The sequence below is a fragment of the Podarcis cretensis genome, assembly GCF_951804945.1.
Source record: "Podarcis cretensis genome assembly, chromosome: 10".
NCBI lineage: Eukaryota > Metazoa > Chordata > Lepidosauria > Squamata > Lacertidae > Podarcis > Podarcis cretensis.
In genome coordinates this window covers 48,127,797-48,150,255 of record NC_137179.1, presented here as the reverse complement: position 1 = coordinate 48,150,255, position 22,459 = coordinate 48,127,797, and the positions used below count along the sequence as shown (strand labels likewise).

The 22,459-nt window shown below is 42.1% G+C and overlaps 1 protein-coding gene across 2 annotated transcripts in view; it reads right to left on the bottom strand.

Moving 5' to 3' along the window:
• The window catches only part of PPM1H (protein phosphatase, Mg2+/Mn2+ dependent 1H), an 82,291-nt gene that overhangs the window by 25,594 nt on the left and 34,238 nt on the right, over positions 1–22,459 (bottom strand). The window contains exons 1-4 of one of the 2 annotated variants that reach the window (XM_079994270.1): positions 21,188–21,303; positions 20,458–20,626; positions 16,462–16,806; positions 8,723–8,835 (exon numbers count right to left, since the gene is read on the bottom strand). In XM_079994270.1, the coding sequence (XP_079850396.1) occupies positions 8,723–8,835; positions 16,462–16,806; positions 20,458–20,626; positions 21,188–21,210 (650 nt within the window). In that variant the 5' untranslated portion in view covers positions 21,211–21,303. Of the gene's footprint in view, positions 1–8,722; positions 8,836–16,461; positions 16,807–20,457; positions 20,627–21,187; positions 21,304–22,459 lie in introns of those variants that run through there. The other variant, XM_079994269.1, reaches the window with a different exon arrangement.

Genomic DNA, 22,459 nt, shown 5'->3' with positions numbered 1-22,459 from the left:
CTTGTTCTCTAGAGTCTAGAGCAACTGACTAACACACACACACACACACATGGGAAGAGACCTATCGAAATCAATAACGAGTCCTAAGTAAGTAATGACCTAAGTGGGTCATGGTCATTAATTTCAGTGTGTCTACTCTTGAGTGAAAACCGTTTATCTATAAGGAGCCTAGAAATACTTCTGCAGTTCTCATGCATAAGAAAATGATCACACAAAGTACAACAAAACAGAAGTTAGGGCACTGGAATCTGGAGAAGTTAATACTGTGGAAGTAACCTGAAATGACCAAAGAAAGGTTTATTCTCAAGAGTGAGTGGGAAATGGTTCTATTTACAAAGGTGTGACTGGATACCCAAAGGTTGTTTCAGTTTGTTTGTTTTTACTTCTTGGACCCATAAAATCTATTTCGAAATGGACTCAGATGACCAGAGGAGCAAGAGGAGTGATACTACACTGAGTAATACAACAAAAGTCCATTGTACCCTTTTCTACACTTTCAATTTCTCTCTGCAAGCACAATAACTGAAATAATGGTTTAAAGCAAAGTTAGAGGACTAATGTATTTCACTTGGGTTCAAATGTTCCACAAATATTTAAAATGCACAAGACCTGCACGAAATCATAATGCACCTAAAGCTATATTTCACTGGCAAGAAGGGCAAACAAAATCTCTGAAAATGACACTTAGTGGCTGGAATCCAATGAGCAGCTTTAATACCCAACAGGATTGTTTGCTTTTACTTTCTACTTTCAATGGCAGGCCACCTCCACCCCTTGCCATGCCTTCAAACTGATTTTAAAATGCCCCTTAATTTCAGGAGAGGTTTGCCATACAGAATTTGGGGTGGGCATGGTGTTTTGAAAAACATATGTTCAAATACCTCCTAGTCACACTGAACAAACTGCACAGTTCTTTGGATCCAGGCCAAGGTATTTTTCTTTTAAAAAGCCTGGTGGGAAAAGCTGTTTTATCATTTTAGAAGGGGGAAAAAGAACCAAAGAACTTACAAACTGTAAGGACAAGAGAGTAGATATGCCTTCCATACCTTGAGAGTCAACCTGATTTTTTCTCAGCCTACATTATTTTATAGATGACTGGATTTTTTAAAATGATCCTGAATTTTCAATGAAATTAATTATTATATTGGATTGCACATCACAAACCTAGTGCTTAGCAGCTGTTTTGGACTACAAGTCCCATCAGCGCCAGCCAATGTTGATGGGAGCTGTAGTCCAAAATATATGGTGGGCACTAGGGTTCGAGAAGGCTGTATAATCACACACAAAAATGTGTGTTGTGTGTTTTTGTTTTTAAACCATTTATTATGACTCAGGCAGTCTCATTAAGCAAAATACATGAACTACCCTACTACATTTCCATCACCTCCTTCCATTCACCATGAAACCTTCTTGCTCTGTAATAAAAATATCGTAGTTCCAGATCTTTATTGGTTCTTTCCTGGAAAACATAGGTACAACTTGTGATTAAATATGTTGCTGTTGCGCCCATCTATCTGAATGCAATTACTGCCTGTGAACAAGCCAGTTCCAAGAAGTGAGAGTGTTTTTCAAAAGGTCAGCCTGTTTGGACAAGGTAGCCCAGCGATGAAACTTCAGAAAATGCCACCCAACTTGCAATTGTAAGATAACCATAGGAATATCCATCAAGACTTTCTTCCAAATGGCTCCCATTAAGACAAACAGGAGTTATCCAAAGGGTACAACTGGTTTATTGATTGTGCCCGGAGTAAAACTGAAGATAGAAATTTAGAAAATGGAATATATAGATTTTTTAAAATAGCCATACTCAGAAATACAACTATTTGTTTTATCAAGCACGGCAACAGCAACACCTAAAACCATTAGGCATAGTACAAAAATGAAAAGTGAAATGGACTATGTCCTCAGGCTTACAATCTGATCAAAGGCATGATGGAGGAAGGCAAAAGAACATCACCCAGAAAATGCTGGTTGAAAAGTGGAAAAAAGGTGTTTAGAAGAGGCACTTGAATGTACTAATGGACCAAGAGAGTGAGATGTCAAGTTTAAGGGCATTTCTGCAGTAGGGAGAAGCAAGCAATGAGGAATGCAAAGAGGATTTCTTAATGGGAAGAGAACATAACGTAGAAAAAGAAGGGAAAAGAGAAAGCAAGAGATAAAGAAGTTCTGCAGACATTTTCAAAATATGGTAAGCTTAAAGTGAAGCTGAAAAGGAAGGACAAGGAAGCCAGTGAAGTCAGCCATATAAAAAATGTAATGTTGAATTGTTTTTAATTATATTTTATACATCACACACACACACACACACACACACACACACACACACACGGGGAAGGAGATAAGTAGGGAAAATGCCAAATGTACAATGGCCAGCAACACTGGAGATGGAAAGCTCAGTGACAGGGAGAGTAACAAGGAGGATGTTGCATGAGTCTATGATAGAAATAGTAAGAGTCTTGATACTGTGCGTAGGCAGACAAGAGCAAATCCTAGCTGTATCAGTCAAGTGAAAACGGCATGAAGTGACCACAGGATGGACAAACAGGCAAAAGGAAAGAGAAGAATTAAGTAAAATAGGACTTTTAGGAGTGGTTTCATGCATAATGCTTGCAGCATCTGAATGGTGCAGTTGGTTGGTAGGCAGATAATGTACATGTGTGGATTCAGAGTCAGGTTGAATGCTGGCTTCAAAGAGCATATTATTTGGATATAAAGTATTGATCTCTCAGGCTGAAGCTGAAGGGCATGTTTCTGGTTCTCCTGAAGACAGGACTCCACAAACTTGGGTCAACAGGTTGTCCCAGAAGCCTTTCACCTTTGTGCCCACGTTTATGGCTATCATTGCATGTGTACCAGTTACACTTGAGGTTCTTTGCCTGGCAGTTCCAAGTAAACTGAACGTCATGGGTTAAGCTGATGTTTTGTTGTGGGCAGAGGAAGGAGGGATGACTGGAGTTTGTTGCTGTTACTGCAACTGTTAAACCTGAAATTCAATAAGCCTTAAATAAATTTAGAATTAGGAGGAGATAACCATCAACTAAGAGCTTTGATCACTGGACAGACCCTGTTAAAGGCTCTGCATGGGCCATGTGGCAGACTCATGTGGCTATGTGCTATTCAGCAGCTGCTATGTCGTTGTTATGACATTTGAATTGGCCTCAGTCTCAGCAGATGCCTGTCCAGTTTCATCCAGACTCTGCCAGCAGCACTTCTACTGCTGACGACGACAAACCCTTTCTGTAGAAATGTTTTTTGATTCAGGGACTATCAATTCAACACACACACAAACACACTTTAGAGGCACTTTGACAATTACTTTAAAATGCAGTCAATGAAAAGTACAATCTACTGAGAGATTGGGCAGTTAAGAGCGTTAAAGAAACACTACCCGGCTTCATAAATTTTCTGTGGCCTTCAGAGGTAGGATCCAGACCTGGTAATGCATTTGCAAAAACATTCTTCCTTCATTAACATTTATATACTTAGAGTCTGGCAGAATGATTAAATCAACCAAACTGGCCACTAGAAGCGTTATGTCCTAAATTAATGCAGAAATTTGATCATTTCATTTCAAGGCAGGATTGAACTGACAGAACTGTGTACTTCAAAACCCTTAAATATGTTCTGGAAGGAAAAATCTAGATATGAAAACTACTGGATTCTAAAAGCCAAGGCGACTCAATCTGTCATACTCTGTATTGCCATTCATGTATTTTACAAATACGCAGTCAGATTCTGTAGTACCACTGCTAGATGAGGAAGGTTGACTTATGTTGGTGAGATGAGAACATCAACATTAACTGAAGGGCCCTCAGTGATTAAATATCCCTACATAAGGTGCTCCATCTTGAACAATACATCTTTCAGCCCAAAGATACATCTTTCAGATTAAGTGTCTTGCTAGTATTTTTAGCACAATACATTACAAAAGGACACATATTGTTTCAAACAATTAAATGGAGTGATATGGTACATCCTTGGTCTACATTAAGAAGAAAACAAGATGTGTGATTCATACTCTAGTCCCATCAATAAAGTTACTGTAGGGAAACCTGAAAGTACAAGTTCCAGCAGGGGAGTCTTTGGCATATGCGCCAACAGGGTGCAAAGATCCGCCCAGCGCCCCCAAGTCTGATAAGCGCCGCCATTGTAGATGACAAGCGCCGCCACTGGCGCGATGCGTCTTCGGTAAATGAGTGCACAAAGTCTAAAGTCCTTTAGTGAAACAGTAGGTATACATTTTGGTACTACCTAGGTATATATGTATTTTGTTTTTCTAGCTTGATCAAAATTATTTGTTATTTCATAACAGGTTAAGAGCTTCGGTGGCTTCAGCGGCGGGTGCCTGGTGCCCCCCAGAATTCGGTGCCCAGCTGCCCCACACCGCTTGCACCCCCAGGTAATGACGGCCCTGAGATCCAGTTGCTGTTTTTAAAAGAGCTTTTATGCCACTTTGTGCTTGTGGAGACAATCATAGGGATATGATGGCAATAACATGTTAATGGATGAGAAACCAGGATACAAGTAATAAATTGCCAATAAATTCCAGAATTTCAAACCTTATGACTGTCCCACCCATGTTCAGATTGCTGACTTGGATGTGGTCCAGAACTCTTTGCAAATCAGGGGCCAGTCTCAGAAATGTGCACTTTCCCTTTCATTTTTTTGTCAGCCTTACCTCTTAGTTAAACCACCCTCACATATTTCAAATCCTGGAACAAACTGTCTATTTTTTGAAACTTAAATCTTCTTTGCCGTGGGGATGCTCACAAATTTGGCTCATAATCGCTGATCCATTTATTATTTGCACTTTAATGGGATCCTCACATCTCTAATATAACACTGGTGCTAACCAGGGTTCCCCCCCCCCCATCACTTTTTTGTTGTTTTTGCTATGGTTCACAACTTTAAAATAAAGACTACTGAGCTGAACTGATGAATTTAAGGAAGATAAAAGTTAGGCCTATTGGTATTCCTATGATCAAAACAACAGGAAATTTCCCTCCCCCAGTTAAAAGAGCATTCACAGCGTGCCCTGATTCTACTGCACACCTTTTCAGCCAGAAACGATCTGAAACAGAAGACTGAACTGCGCATTTTTATAAGGTATGCTAAAATCTGGCAAGAAGTGACAAAGAGAAACCATTTGGAAAACTCTGTTTGACAGTGTGTTATGAATTCCGAGCCACAGGGAGGTTGTGCTCATTTTGTCAACAGGCAGTTGAACATGCAGGTGAGCCAGAAGCATCTGGCTTCTCTGAAGAGGAATCCAATATGTGTCAATTGCAAAAGAAGAAGAAGAAAGTGGGCAACTGAGCAGATGGACAGAATAAGGCGAGGGGACTACATTATGTCGATATAAGTAGATTTTGATTATATGGGTCAGAAAGCAACCAAAGCAGAGGAAACTGAAGGCTAAAAGAAAAATTCCCTCTCCCCCAGCCGTTTGCTTACTATGGCAGCTAAACATGCACACAGAATCATGCCTGGACTGCATCCACTGATTGTTTACAGAACATAAAGGAGGAGCTGAAAATAAGCTAAAAACTTTTATTTTAGCAAGCGTATCCAGGCATATAATTTTGTTATTTAAAAGTCTGCTGGTTTTATCTGTATATTGGCAATAATCATTTTACTCAGATGTTTATAAAATCTCTTAAATCAGATGTTTTCAACCTTTTTGAGCCCATGGCTCCCTTAACCAACTACATTATTTCTGCGGCACCTGTGTGGGGCTCAGGAACCCAGTTATGTCACTACTTGCCTGCAGAGCCAGCAACCTGTCACCGTTTTTCGAACACCCTCCCTTGTGAAGTGTTTCCTCAGCCTTCTCTCCCCTATTCCTTGGGAGTCGTCTGGGCAGCAGCAGCTGCCTCCCCTGGTCTCTGAGCTGCCCCCCCCCCCAAAGAGAGGTGCCTCCCAGAGCCACCCTTCACCTGCAGAGCTTATAGCCAGGGCTGCTGCAATAAACAGCTGTGCAAACCTTGGGGAGGCAGAGACGCAAGAGGACATCCCTGGGTTGATTTTCTCCACTTGGATTACATTATTATTATTATTATTATTATTATTATTATTATTTATTCAATTTATATCCTAGCCTTAATTCTCAAGGATGCCAGGATGGCAAACACATCTATAATAATAATAATAATAATAATAATAATAATAATAATAGATAGATAGATAGACAGACAGACAGACAGACATTCAATCAACCAGCACTTTCAGCCATTTTTTAATTCCATCATCAATAAGAAGAGAGACAGATACACCTCACCAGAGAAGAGGGCATTCCACAACCTTCCATGAAAAGGCCCTCTCATGGGTCAAGTCCAAGCAGGCAGCCACCAGGTGTGGCAGCACCACACAGCTGTGTGGAGAAGATCTCACATGAACCCAAATGACCACATAGGGGAATGATGGAAGGCATCTCCTTAAATTGTGGTAACTTGGAGAAAGAACAGGTGCACACATGAAAAATGGATATAGGAGTCCCCATAGATGGGGCCAATTCCTCTACACACACACACACACAGAGAGAGAGAGAGAGAGAGAGAGAGAGAGAGAGAGAGAGCGCTAGCTTCTCTGCTTATTTACATGTCCAATAGCATAACCATAAATTCAAATAAACAGAGTTTATTTGTATGAACCAGTCATAAATAAGGACAACTTTTTTGTTTCATCTGTTTGTTAGGGAAAACCTTCATGGGAGATTATTATTCTTTTGTTTCTTCACTGGAGTGCTAAACCAGAAGAGTGGACAGTTTAGTGTTGGCAGGTGCAAAGCAAGGGCAGAATTGGTAGGAGGGATGGAATGAAGCCAGTGTCTAATCATAGTAGCCTCCAGTTATTTTTATCCCCCCCCCCACTTTCAATACCTCAAAAGATGCAGTGGACAGAGACAAGCCCAGATAAGCAAATGAGTATGCAAGCCAGCAAACAGTTTGCTGGGCTAGGACATACCTGTCAAGCAATGCAAGCAATGCTGAAAATCAATTTGTTCTGAATTCAAGCATGAGCAGCTTGCAAATCAGCTACCCAGTTGTCTAGGGATGCGAAGGGATCCTTTATGCTTACTCTACAAACAGAATCCTCCTAGAATACATTTCAATGGTGGGAGGTAAAGTAGTGATGACATTTGCTGTGTGTCATCTAAATTCCCAGATGCCACCTGAAACTGGTTATCTTCCCTGGCACTTAAAACACATCCATTCACCAAGCAAGCATCCTTGTTTTGGAAGTTACACAGGATGCCCAAGCAAAAGCAGTGATACCATATCATAGCTCCTGCTATGTGAAAAGTACTAGAGTTGCATTCCTCCATGATCCTGCTCCACTACCCTGTGGATCTGCAAGCCGCCTCTCCAATCACCGTGTGAGCTGCTGTGACATCACAGAACTCTCAAAAAACATTCTGCCTATTGAAGGAAAAGATCCAAAAACTGAAGCAATGGGCCAATATGCGAGGCTGCGGCAAGGGGAAATAATGGTGCAAGGAGGCAGATAAGTAAAATATTCAAAGGAGAAGTGGCTAATTAGAAAAAGGTGAGAAGGGCAGAATTGTGTATTGATCCAAAATGACAAATTTCTGGCTACAGATGCGTAACAGCTATTACAGCAGAGCTGTAAATTCTTTACTGTAACAGCAAGAGTTTAGTCTAGAGCTTATAATGCACATGCATTACAGTGGTCCCTCGGGTTACAGATGCTTCAGGTTACAGACTCCGCTAACCTGGAAGTAGTACCTTGGGTTAAGAACTTTACCTCAGGATGAGAACACAAATCGTGCAGCGGTGGCGCAGCAGCAGCAGGAGGCTCCATTAGCTAAAGTGGTACCTCAGGTTAAGAACACTTTCAGGTTAAGAACGGATCTCCGGAACGAATTAAGTTCTTAACCAGCGGTACCACTGCACAGTGCATTGTACCTAGCACTGTACGGTGCTGCTGAAACATTAACAGAACAGTAAACAGCAATGCTGCAGTAGGGGAAGAAAGGCTGAGAGAACATTGCTGAGGTTGGTGCCTGCATTTCTTCATGCAATTTCCAAATGACAGAAAATCAATGCTTTGACCTTGATATCAACCCCTTTGAAAAAGAACAGACTGGAAAGTCCTCTCCTCCACCCATCTCAGGAAAGGAGACGTTTGCCAAGAACACACAGTAAGACACTTTGGATAAGATTCAGGTATAGATTGTGACTGTATAAACCAGTTGCCTTTATATGTCAAAAGCCAAGAATGAGCTAAGACCATCTAATGTGTGAATAAAAAAGGGTCATATTAGCTCTTCATCAGGTTCAAAAGAAGCCACCTCGTTTTTTGGAATGTATCCTGGATTGTAGAACAGGACACTTGCTTTCCATTTGAGAAAAACTTTCCTGTCCTCCATCCTTGCAGCAGGAAAAATCTCATCTAGATTTGTTGTATTCCAGGACTCCTGACACCGATGCACTTTGATAGCTTGGACACCAATGCATTTGATAGATGATGGGTTAGATATTTTAACATTCACCAGACAGGTCTGAGTCATAATGCTAGCTTCCAGCAGGTTGGTAGCTGCTGCTTACTGAGAGAAGAGCTCAGTTCTGCTCAGGAGCTGCTTGCTGTGTTCCCATAGGTATCTGGTTGACCACTGTGAGAACAGGATGCCAAGCAAGATAGGCCTGTCGTTCTTTTCTTACATGTTCTTAACTTACCAAGAAACGTGAAGAATTGTGCCTACCTGCTATCGCCAGCGTTTGCCACATAGAGCTTTCCTAGCAAACACACCACAATGAGGGCCGTACAGCCACCAGATATATTGTACACAGCCCTTTCTCGCTCTATCTGCAAGTCCTGAGGAATAAAAGAGAGAACCTGTCAGAATTTAACACATAGAACCACATACTGTCTTTCTTTTCCCAGTGAGCGGTAACGCCGTCTGAAGCATAGTTATACTGAAAAGCAGACAATGCTGGGTTTTCTATTTCAGGCGCTTCAGAAAAATCATTCAGAAGTTATGACAAATGTTTGATACATAGCAGAGGAGACCAGAGACTGAGGAAGGCAGTGAGAAGCTGACAGGGAAAAGGCGGAGGAGTACAAGAAAGATACAGAGCTAAGCAGCAATTACCTCATGGACAGAACAAAAGGAAAGCCCAGTCTGCATGTGTAGCAGAATGGAAGCAGGGGAGTGGGCTGCATTAATTCAGAGTGCAGGTCAGGGATGTCATTTTTCAATGGCATGTTAAAAATAATTCCTTGCAAGGAAAAAGATAGCAGATCAGTACCCTAGGTTCCCAACCCACTCCTTGATGTAATAGATTTCCGCTAGTGAGGGTGATTATTTATTATTATTATTATTATTTTTACTACTACTATTAGAGATTGCCTGTCCAGTTTTGCCACCTGAGGCAAAATGGGAAGGTGGCCGCCCACATGTGCCATCTGCCTACCCCTGCTGCCCCTGTTGAAGTCTCACTTATTGGGGTCACAGGGCTTCTGGGTTCTGGCAAGATCTTGAAAGAACCCTGTGAGATCTCACTGGAAGCGGCTGCTTCTCCTCACTTCTCCTCCAATGGCAGCAGGGAGGGGGCACATGCAGAGACAACCCTTAGATTCCACCACCTGAGGCACCTGCCTCAGTCTGCCTCATGGACACAGCCCAGCTCTGTTATCACAACTTCTATACTGGGGAACATCTAAGAATGCAATTCCCTCTTCCTGTAGGCGGAAGTGGTATGGTCTATTCTACTACCTCATTCTGGAGCCATGTGTATAGCCACACATACTTGTTTAGGCAAGTAAGAAACCACAGCAGGAAAACCAATAGCAAGAAGAACCATTTTGAAACTTGGTAAAGCTGCAAGCCTAATCATGTCAACTCAGGAGTAAGTCCTATAAATTCAATGGGGCTTACACCCGAATAAGTGACTTTAGGATTGCCGCCTTATACAAAGGAAGGTATAATAAAGGAAAGAGAAAGAAACACACACATTCAAGCCAAGTCACGTTTTCACACTCTAGAACAGGGTTTCCTAAACTTGGGTCTCTAGCTGTTTTTGGACTACAGTTCCCATCATCCCCACATTTAAGACAGCAACTGCTTCAAGAAAGTCACCAGAATATTCAGATCTCTGCACAACATACCAACCACTTCCATGGTATTGTCTTTAGAGCATGAAGTACTCTGTGGATGTTGGGTCATCCACAATTAAGAGGCAGCCTGGAGGCAATGCAATTAATGCTTACATAACAAAAGGAATTGGTTGGGAGCCTGAGCACCCTCTCACCCTGTCATGTTGCCAACCAAAAGAGTCTCTCAGCAGCTGTTCTTTACATTTCAAACAAATTATCCACAGTACCTTGCTGTTTATATAATAAAAACTGTATTTCAACAAAGTTAAAATTCACCTTCTATCTAGTTTGGCCCCCAAAACCAGTCATTCCTACCCTGAGTTTAGAAACGACTATAATTTCCCATGAAGTATGAAATAAAAATTTAACTGCACAATGGGTGGACTTCTGAAAGGCACACCTCACCACAAGGTCAATGATTTGCTGTTATTATCTTATTCACTCCATTTATATAGATAGTTCCGCCATAGCAGGAAGAGCCCTCTGGGCAGCTCAGAACACACACACACACATCTTCAAATGCCATATAAATGAAAAACCTGAAACACAAAGTTTCAAACTCAATAGGTCAAATGCTGACCGACAAATGGCCACACATAATACAAATGGAAAGCATAACTTTAGCTTTCATAACCAGGTGCGTTTAAACATTTTCAACCATTACACACACTGCAGAAAGGGTTGGGAATGAAGTGGCAAAATGGACTGTACCATTTTAGGCTGCAGACAGAGGTTCACTTTTTAAAATGTTACTTATGCAAAAAGAAAAAGAAAAAAAACCTCCTGGAAAGCTGACTAGCCAGACTTCAGAAGGAGTTTGAAAACTTTGTCCCTTTTATACATGATTCCCCCCCCCCCCCACCGCTGAAGGGAGTTGCTTGGGGTTTTTTTAACTGTGAGGGGGAACTTTAAAATAGTATCTGCCATGTGCAGGGCATCACTTCTGAATTTTATCCTCTCATTTTGCTAAAAAGTCAATACCAGCTCTGAGCTACTTCCGAGCAGGAGAATCCAACATGGTGTTCTCAAGGCAACGTAAGTTAATAATATCCATCGTCTCCTGTCAGAATGACCAACAGTGAGAGATAACAGGAATTACAGTCCGTGTCCGAAGGGCACCAGGTTGCAAACCTATATTGCCCATTAACAAACTTGTATAATGTACCGTACTTTTCCGTGTATAAGACTAGGTTTTTTTACCTGAAAAGAATGTTTAAAAATTGGGGTCATCTTATACACGGGTAGTGCTGAGTGTATTTTCTTAATTTTGAGTCCCCCAAAATAGGGGGCATCTTATACACGGGGGCATGTTATACACAGAAAAATACTGTACATGTGCCAAATGTGCATATCCAGCCTTTTTGCTTATTTTTTTTTTTTTATACAAAAATCTTGTTAAGATAGCTGAGGGAACAGAATGCATAACATTAGCAGGAGTATCAATACTGAACAGCTGCCAAAAGAGCAGAGTTGTGTACACATAGCACATTGCCAAACGGGAGAAAAATACATTTCCTCACAAAGAAGATCGCACTTGCAGTCCTTTTTGCAAACCCCCCAAAAATACAGTAGAATCTAGTCATTTCGTTTTTCCATACCCTGGGGTGGGGGGCATGAAGCAGGCCATTTGTCATTATAACGTGGACTACATCCCTGGAGCATTCACAAGACTGGATCAAAATGCGCACAAACAAACCAACAGCATTGCTTTCCACATATTAAAAACAGCCAATTTGTTTAGCAATTGCCATTTAACGTTATTAATTATAAGACTAGACTTCTCACAGGAGAAAAGACTGGCTAGTGGTTTGTCTCCTGGCCCTTAGCTACATATTCCCTTTCAGGTCATGTCGTGCCCCAGAAGGGCATCCCCACTCCCCTTATGGAAAATAAATGTATTGAGGGCAACAAACAGGAACTATGACAACAAGTAATAAGACACACAATTCGTATTGACAACCAAGCCCCACAATCATGCTTTCAGATCCAGTAGGCACCAGGTTAAGTAGAGCAATAGGAAAGTTATTTTGCACGTGAGAAAGTTAAGAGGAACTGCTTGGCAGGACTTGGCAGCAAGCAGTCCCCAAGTGGGCTGAAGCAGGGTATATGGATTGTGATGCTAATAGCATCTGTCACAAATAAGATTCTGTGCAGTTCAGCACTGAGGGCTCAATCCCATTTGCTCTACGAATATCTGTGATGGTTTTGTGACAGGAACAAGCTGGAGCAAGATGTAAACTGCCCAATGAGGCCACCTACTGGCTCAAGTGTGAACTGCACTTCAGGCTCCTCCAGACAAGCTATTTATTCAGTATTCATAGCATTTGATGAACACAGAGGTATAAAAGCACAAAGCCCTCAAAAGCTAGTGGAGCTGTTCATATCACAAACGCACCACGTTTATCTCCCTACCGCTTTAATATTTTTATTGTACGTTTTGTTAAATTCAGCGTGGAGAAGCATTCTGGAGGTGAGTCAAATGGTTTGTTATTATTAGCTGAATTTATTTTTAATACTTTTTAAAATAAATAAACAAAAACACACACATTTGAACATGACCCACAAGGAAATACTGCTGCATGCGGGTTTGTTCCTGTGCATGCTTAAAGTCATCAAAAGTTGTTACTCTGATAAATGGGAATACGCAAACTGGGTATAATAATTATTTTTTCTAGTTGTATGTGCTTTTACATCTAATCACTTCAAAACTCACCAATGTTAAAATAAGATGTAAATAGGATTTGCTGCACTTCTATAAAGAGGTGGTTCTAGTGAAGATCAAATCCCCTGCATATTGATACGCAAAATAAATCAAGAAATTCGGCGTGGCAGTGCAGTAACATGCTAAGAGGTGCCAGTTCCAATCCTTGACATCTCCTACAAAGTAGGGCCACGAAAGACCCCTGTCTGAAACCCTAGAGAGCTGCTTCCAGTGTAGGCAATGCTTATTCAGAAAGAGGCAGCTTCCTATATCCAAATCTGATTAAAATCAGCACACAGCATCCATTTGCGATGCAAGGATAATAGCTCAGTAAGAGCATTTGCTCTGGATGCAAGGTTCAAAACTCCCCTCCCCCCCACATCTCCAAGAAGGCTGGGAGTGAGAGTCCTGGGGGTAGATAGTACTGAGCTAGATGGGCAATGGCCCGACTCAGTATATAAAGGCAGCTTCCTGTGTTCCTATAAATCCTGCATGCTTTATTCTAAACGCAGGAGACCAAGTGAAGTTTTGTTTACCCTTTGAGAGACAGTGTAATGGACGGGAGGTAGGAGATTAGTGCAGCAGGGGCAGAGTGGTGGGTCGTCAGGAAGCTCCCTAAATAATGGAGCTTTTTACATTTACTGGCCCTAATCCAGCTCTAAAGGACCCCTGACCATTAAGTCCAGTCATGGCTTACTCTGGGGTTGCGGCGCTCATCTCGCTTTACAGGCCGAGGGAGCTAGCGTACAGCTTCCAGGTCATGTGGCCAGCATGACTAAGCCGATTCCGGCGAACCAGAGCAGCGCACGGAAACGCCGTTTACCTTCCCGCTGGAGTGGTACCTATTTATCTACTTGCACTTTGACGTGCTTTCGAACTGCTAGGTTGGCAGGAGTTGGGACCGAGCAACGTGAGCTCACCCCATCGCGGGGATTCAAACCGCCAACCTTCTGATTGGCAAGTCCTAGGCCCTGTGGTTTAACCCACAGCACCACCCACATCCCAATCCAGCTCTATCTGTGCATAAACAAAATGTGATCGTAAGACAAACTGCCTAAAAAACATGGATGAGAGCACATATCCAAATGCACACAGGACCACACATCCAATGGAAAGCAATGAGACCAAATGCTTCAGACTGAGATTGGAACTACGGTCAACAATCCAGCAAGGAAGAGATGCGCGTCAGCCCAATTCACACACGTGTGAGCCTGGCTTTCCCAAGAGAATCGCATTAGTTGGGTCAGGGCAGGGTGGACCCAAAGAAACACAGGTAGAACTCTGCTCGTAAGACAAGCTTTCCCACATCCCTCCTCTTCAACTGCAGCCCTTGGGGACCTCCAAGATGCCAGTTCTGAGCATGGAGTGCAAGGAGAGTGACAGAAGACCGCACACATCAATGTGTGCAGAAGAAGGCAATGTCAATCATGGGGCCAACTTGCATGGGTGGGAAAGTCCCTTTCTACTTGTGGCGTTTGCCCATTCTTTGGGGATACATTTGTATTGGGGGAGAGAAAGGGTTAATAGGTTGACCAATAAGAAAGCACGGGGGTGGAGCCTACCTGATTTTGAGGCTCAGCCCAGAGGTTTTGACAGTTAATTCAGTTGGTTCTTTTTTTGGGGGGGGGGAAGATAGATGAGTCAGAGTGAGTCAGAGACCGAGCCAAGACTGAGAGGGAATAGAGTGACAGCATTTCGAATATATTTTAAAACTTGTTTGTGTTTGAAATAAACTTTAATCTTCATTGATAACTCTCCCTGATTTAGACACAGTACTTCACTGGGGGGCCCTGGGTTTTTCCCCACAAAATTGGTGGCAGCAGAAGAATATAGTAGTGGTGTACAGGTCAATAGTCCGTGAAACAAACGGCAAACTACTCAAGCAAGCCACCTCTGGATCAAACCTGTGGATTTCTCACATACAACTGTATGGACTGGAAACTGCCCATTTTAAAAAGGGCATCAGATCCTCAAGATTTTGCACCTGCTTTGCAAATTCCTGTATGTGGTGTGAATGCAAGAAAACCTAAAATGTAAAACTAGCATTTTTACCAAGGGGTTCCCAAGTATTAACTTATTTTTTATATTCATCTGGTGAAATCAAGATCTTTCTTTTTTTTTACATAGTTCAGTAATATTCTGGTTTTCATGCTTAATTGTCAGTCAATATGAATGTTTTAAACAACTTTTAATTTTATCTCGCTAATTCATGCTTCTGCCCTCAATTATTTTTCAACCCCAATTATTTTTAAACAACAGGGTCTTTCTAAGGCCTCTGAAGCAGTATCAAAGAAGGGAAAACCACAAAAGATGTAACCTATGGAGATGATCAGAACAGTAATTATCAAACAATTTAATGATTTAGTTACTGAGAACAATTTAATTATTAGAAGCCAGTGGACACAAAGGAGGAAAAATTCTGCAAAGTCTGTACAAAGAAAGGGCCTTTTTTCTCTCCATCATAACACATGTGATCAATACGACTTGCAAATGCAATCTCAGAATCTAATTAGTCTCCACAATTCTTCCTAAATTAATGTTAACACATTTAATCAGAACTCAATTCATTCCCTATATTTCCAAAGTTCAGGGGTGACTGTGAATTTAACAGCAGGTTTGGGGGAACCTGAAGGTTTTCAGAAATAAAAATTTAAAAATTCAATAAAAAACCACCCTACTGGAAAGACACCCAAAAACAGTCTTATGAGGACTGAGAAACCTCAGTGGCTACAGAATGCCGACTGATTGTTAGGGCCAGAGGAGGGAGAAACAACAAATCAGATGGCACAGAATGGAGTGTCCTAGAGAGGGGAATGGTTGGCTGATGGGAACTTGGCAACATTTTGTCATAGCTTCTATGTGTAAAATAAAATTTCCTGCTTCTCACACAAATACATTCCAAGACAAAACAGAGACAGACAGAGGGAGAGAGCAAGAGGGAAAGAAGGAACAGGGTTTCAAATCTACTCCAAACCATGGGTTATGGAGAAACCATGGTTTGCAATGGTACACAATGTAACATGGTTAACATAGGAAGGGGGGGAAGTGGTCTATAAAGGAGAGATAGGGCACAGGAACAGTAGTTCACAAAACTAGTTTTGGAGTACAAATCAAGATTTGATGAAGTCAGCGTTACATCTGCACTGGGGAAGATGATGCAATGCATCAGATACTGGCTATAAACTCTAGTTATATTCTGTCATCAACTTGGGGCTCTTCTGGTGAAGTCTACTGTAGGCCCAGCAAAGAAAAACAGGTCTAGGTTAACTGAGTCAGGCCACAGATTCTTGGGTGCACCACTGCAATAGTTGCCACATGGATCATGATGGTTGCCTAACTCTAAACCAGTGTTTTGTACCCCCTTTTAGACTGCAACTTGGAAGCTCTCACCGGTGACACTTAAGGCACAAACTGTGTGCCCGCAATTACTCATATTAGGACCGTTACACAGGTTTCTAGTGGAGGTTCCTTTTGCCAGTAAAAGCCCAATACCATTAAGAAGACTGGCATTTATTTATCTTTAGCAGACAAACTTATTAAATGTGCTGATGTCAGCATGTCAATTCCCCCTCCCCCCCCCAGCTGTACCCAAAACAACAGAGAAGGATCCTACGATTAGACTACTAAGCAGAAGAGACACATACCATTTCCCTGAAAGCTGTCTCAATAGCCCCCATAATGAGGCACTCGTGAGATATCTTCTTCTCCGTAAAGAAGCGAGTCGGAGGGGTGCCGGGTGATCCCGGGGCGCCAACACTCCCCCGTAAGGAGGCTGCTCTGGTTAGTGTCCGGGTGTTAGCAGCCATGCTTTCTGGTTCCTCCCCCAGGCAGGTTGGGGGAGGGACGGCCGAGTTCTTCAGGATGTCCACAATCTCCTGCAACTGCTCTGCAATATGATGCTGAAGCAGCTTTGATGCTACAACAGCCGCCCCAGATCCAGCGTGCCCATCAAATAACGACCAGTAGTGGAAAGATACGCCGTCCAATTCCTGCATAAGTATTATTAAAACAAAACAACAACATAAAAGAATGGGGTTTTAAGAGTGGCTCCAGTCATGAACAAATGCATTACCCAATGTCAATTCCCAATTCCAAGGATGGCTGTCACCCCTGAGACAGGACACCCAGCAATACTAACCAGTTTTACTGTGGTTCTGCCGCTGGAAAACCTGTAAATCTGCTACCAGGTAGTTTTTTAAAAAATAATTAAGTGACACATTTGTGTTATTTTATTTATAAAAGTATTTTATAGGTAAGCTATAAAATAGGTAAAGGTAAAGGACCCCTGGACGGTTAAGTCCAGTCAAAGGCGATTATGGGGTTGCAGCGCTCAACTCGCTTTCAGGCCGATGGAGCCAGCGTTTGTTCACAGACAGCTTTCCGGGTCATGTGGCAAGCATGACTAAACCACTACTGGCGCAACAGAACACTGTGACGGAAGCCAGAGCGCACAGAAATGTTGTTTACCTTCCCACCACAGTGGTATCTATTTATCTACTTGCACTGGTGTGCTTTCGAACTGCTAGTCTGGCAGGAGCTGGGACAGAGCGACAGGACCTCACCCTGTTGTGCGGATTCAAACCGCCAACCTTCTGATCGGCAAGCCCAAGAGACTCAGTGGTTTAGACCACAGCACCACCCGCATCCCTGCTAACTGGCAGGTCTACTCAGAACTAAACCCCAATGAGGTCAACAAGACTCACTCCCAGTGCATGAAGGGTCAACAAGACTCACACCCTGCATGCAGGGTTTGATTTTCTGAGCCTAGTTCAATATATATGGATAAACACTCACTGCGTGCATCTGACCAAGTACCCCCTGGCCTGTGACAATTCATTGCACAATTTTATTTTACATTTACAATTAGATTCATATGCTACTTTTCCACCCAAGGCCCTCAAAGCAGGTTATGACCAAAAATAAAAACACAAGCCTCATTTTATGAAACAAGATTGGAGTAACCCAAGACAAAACAAGATCAGTCAGATATTTGATAACTATGCATAAACATTAGATTATTAGCAGCAACAAAAAAACAGTAAAATCCAAAATTTGAAGTTTGGCTGAACGAAGAGAATTAACAAAACAGGGAGAGGTGTGTGTGTGTCATAATTAAGAAAAAAGCACATGTCACAGTACTTAAAATTGCTTTAAGGAGTAAACCAGTACATTTCCAAGCTACTAGATTCCCCCCCAAAAAAAATCTTTGTGAGGCTGTCTGCTAGTTGATGTCATGCTGGGAGACTTCTCCTAAGTGCTTGCAACCCTCAGGTTTTTATCCATTTGCTTTAATAAGTTTTCAGAGATGCAACAATATCTCAGCAAGAAACGCAGAATGAAATGTCTCACTCCTGTGCTACTACACATTAATGTGGTACACAAAGAAGGCCAGCTTCAGATTCTTTTAAAAAGGCAGCCCAGTGAAATGGGCTAGCTTCTGGAACAAGACTGCCCTCTAGCAGCAAGCGTTTCACAGCAATCATATTTTAAAGCTAATCTCTTCTGAAACACTGAAGCTCAATAAACTCAGGCTATGTATTTCAAAGCATGTTATCATCTATACATATATTAAATTCTTAACCGGTTTTAAAATGAGGCACCCAGAGAACTGGGAAATGAACCATGGAACAGCAAAGGTACAGATAACATTTGTAAGGTAGTTACCTAAGTTAGACTATTGAATCTTATTTGAGGACAAGACGTTCCTTCAAAAAATCCACAATGCATAGAAACAGGTGCATGAGCAAGATTTTCTGGGTTTAAAGCAGAAGAGGGCACAGATTTGCATATGATTTATATTCTAGGCAAAATTGTGTTCTCATTAGCGAGTGAGGTAAAGGGACTAAAAAAAAATGAGGCTACACAAAAGTACTAAGATGTCTGACAGTGAGGGCAGCAAATTAAAACTTTTCCGTAACTGTATTTCTATACTAGAAATGACTTAACCTGTTGAATCTTTGCCTGTCAAAGAACTTTCAGGCACAAGAGCCCTGCTCTGCACCAGTGCTACCCCTAAGCCATGCAAAGCCAGTTTTTTTTACTGCATTTTCCTTTTTTTAAAAAAAGCCAAGAGACTAGAGTATAGCAACACCAGACTACACTTCAGGGTTGTTGTACACTCCTCTCTCATTCCTCCCACCCTGAATCCACCTGCCACTGTATAACAAAATTGGGCTATTTTGGAGGAGTGACATAGCCCATGCTCTCTCTCTGCTGCAATGTCCCCCTGAAATATGGATATACTAAAATGTGCTGGACGTGTGTGGTAATTCTTTTTATGTTTGCATACTCAAAAGAGGGGGAAATCACATTTCTGAATGAAATTAAATCAGTTAGAAAGAGCACACAGACTCCTGTGTTTGCAGCTAACTTGTGGTTTTAGGTGGGCACAGCTAAACTAAAATCTTGAATTCCTTGGTTGTTTTCTCTGGGCAACCGCCACTTCTTTACCAAAGAAAAACAAAGATCAGCTTCAAAATGAATCAGCAAGTCCTTGTTGTTTAGAGAAGGGACTTCCTGGTTAAGGCCATTTTTTTTCATCTTTCCTGGCACACCTGCGGTTCTAGAATTTCTCTACAGCACTCAGCAATCACAGCTGTGACTTTACTCTCATTTTCTAAAAGCACTGAAAGGCTGGACCAGGTTCATTTCACACATTTTGCTTTATTGTCTCTATTTCTACAAGGGCTAGAGACTTTCATTTCTCAAAAGTTTTTTTTGGGGGGGGGGGCAAGCTCAGAGTCTTCTCCCTCTTGTTGGCCCCAGGTCAACTGGCATTTTTAGGGAAAGGGAGAAGCTGCGTCTGTCTCTGGCTGCATCAGGAGCAGAAGCTGCAGAGCTGTAGCCAACTTGCTCACCCTGAAGAGTAGATGCTCTGCAACCAATGAACTTAAATGAGCATGTCCATTAAACTAAATGGGTCTTAGTTGGATACCATACGTAATTTTGAATGTCACTGCTCCATACATGCTAAGGTGAATCAGGGAGGCGAACAGCACCTTCTGCTCCCAGCTAATGAGCCTTACAACCTGGGCATCCTAAGCAGAGCTTCACCCTCTGCAAAGAAAACAGCAGCCACCATGACCAGCTGTAATCACCTAACCCTTATTTATCATACTAAGTTTCAAACCATAGCTCTGGAGCAGCTGTAAGTACAGGACAAGGTTGCCACATAAGAAGAGCTCTGCCAAAGGCTTATCTGAGCCCCACATCCCGTTCTCACAGGGGTGAACCAGAGGCTGATGTGGACTTCAGAGATAGGAATGAGTGCAATAGCAAGTCCCGCCGATAGTCTTCTCCTCCCTGGATTTGTCTGATCCTCTTTTAAAGCCGTCCAAGTTGGTGGCCATTGTGAGCTGAAGCAATCGTTGGAAGAATTTCAGGGGCTGAACCCAGAGCTTGTAAGTCAATCCACATTTTCAACACAATTGTTCTTAGGGGTGCAAAGCAAGCTGAGCGATCAAAGACAGCACCAGAAGCTGGAAAGAATGGGAGCTATTGCCCATTCTATCCACAACTGCCATGCTTACACACATGTGTTTTACTAGAGAGCATTGTAGCATAGACTACTTGCACAAGGATTCTGCAAGTGAAGCAACCATCTCACTGTGGACAGATTAAAGAAGGAAGCGGCAACTTACCGAATTCTCTTTCAGCTGCAGTCCTTCCCCATTTGGCAACGAAGACCTCCGTTTAGTAGAGGAGTTTTTGTTTGGTGTGGAATTAGTTCCTCCTGCTTTCTTCTTCACTGAAAGCACTTCACAACTGGCCTGGTCTTCATTGTGTGTACTTTTACCCGCATTGATCACCCTAATAAATAAACAAAATAGAAATAAGCAGCGTAAGAAGTTGTTTTTAAAAACAACATGTGTTTGTGTTTATTTGACGAATTTGTACACCACCCTTCAATAATATACACACAGAGAAAGAATACAAACAAAATTTTAAAAATACAACATTCAGATTCAATTCACTTGGAATCAGCCAGATGCCTTCTCTGGCCTGAGCAAGGGCTGCTGGGAATAAAGCCAGAAAATGCAGTCTACAATTCTGTAATTCTCCACAATCATTTCTTGACTTGGAGGGAATCACACTGTTGGGACACTTCTGAAGGAACAGGAAGCTCAGAGCACAAAATCCATGTCGGATAAAATTAATGGTTCATCTACCACAGAAGTCTGCCCATCAACAACATCTGTTTCATGGATGCTTAAATGAGGACACAATGGTGGAACCCACTCCCTGCTTTTAATCCTGAACATATGGTAGATAAGGACTGTTTATCTCGGAAAACTGAGGCTGCATTTTGGCTACCATGGCTAGCAGAACCCAAAATTCCTATTCATGTATTCATCTAATCTACTTATTTACAGGGATTTCTGCCATACACGCATCAACTGTGATGAGAACAGCTACTGGCAGCTACAACTGCAGCACAAGATTATTTCTTATCCATCCCCTTCCTGTGTCCAATGTGACTCAATATGGAAAAGGCTTGTTCCCAACATTTTGCCCACATTGTGACATGCAATGGCATCACAGAATACAATAGGGCAAGGCTTGCCAGGGAACTCCAAGGTGGCATGGTGAAGTCTTTCAAAATCAGGAACTTCCTGGGCTCATTGTTTGTGACATTTTGGTTGGTCCCAATAAAGACGTTGCCTGCTGCAGCTTTTATAAAGTTTTCTAGTGATGGGTCCTCGATTGTGTTATCCAAGTATATATGGCCAGAGGGAAAATCTCAATCATTCATGCTGTCATAAGTAATATTTTGGACACCATGGCAGTTATTTCAATCTATATCTCCTGAGGTGCCTGAAAAGTAAATAGTCACGCTGTTTCCGGAAGCCATGATGATGTTACTTTGAGATCTCAGAAGGGCTAAATTATTTTACAATAATGTAACATGCGAAACGGGCCTCGTGACACCAACATCTCCAGACCTTCTATGAATGAGATGGGTTTTTCTTGACTATGTTGAAAAATCAGCCTTCCCCCAACCTTCAACTACAACTCCCAACAGCCCCAGACACAAGAGTCAGGGATGCTGGGAGTTGTCTTCTGAAACATCTTGTGGGCACCAAGTTGTTAAAGGCTTCTTCAGATCAAGCCTACACAGCATATAAGCCGTCAAGCTGAACATACGCCCCCTTGCCTCGCATTTCACCCCACTAGAGACTAAGAACTCTCTTGTTTTTGCTGCCTGCCTGTGATAATAGAAATAGGGAGACCACAGTAGATAACCAACAACCCGCATTTGGCTTGGTGGGGCTCTCTGTGCAGAGCTGCTTTGGACAAGATTTTAAACAAAGGTTTCTGCAGTGCTGTAAATGCCAGTGGCAAACACCTGGGAGAAAGCGTTATGAAACAGCACAGTAAAATAAAGAAAAGGGAGACAAGAGGAACACTCATATACTGGGGATAATCCATCCATCTCAATACATCATGAAAACTGTATCTGAGAATGGTGAGGTGCCAGGAGCAAGAAACTAAAAATTTATCCATCATCAACCTATACCCTGGCTTTCCTCCCAAAGGTGCCCAAAACAACTACCCATCTAGAACACAAAAGAAACTCAATTCAGTTCAAGAAGTTACAGATAGAGGACCAGACAAAACTGTCAGCTGGAATAAGCAGGTCTT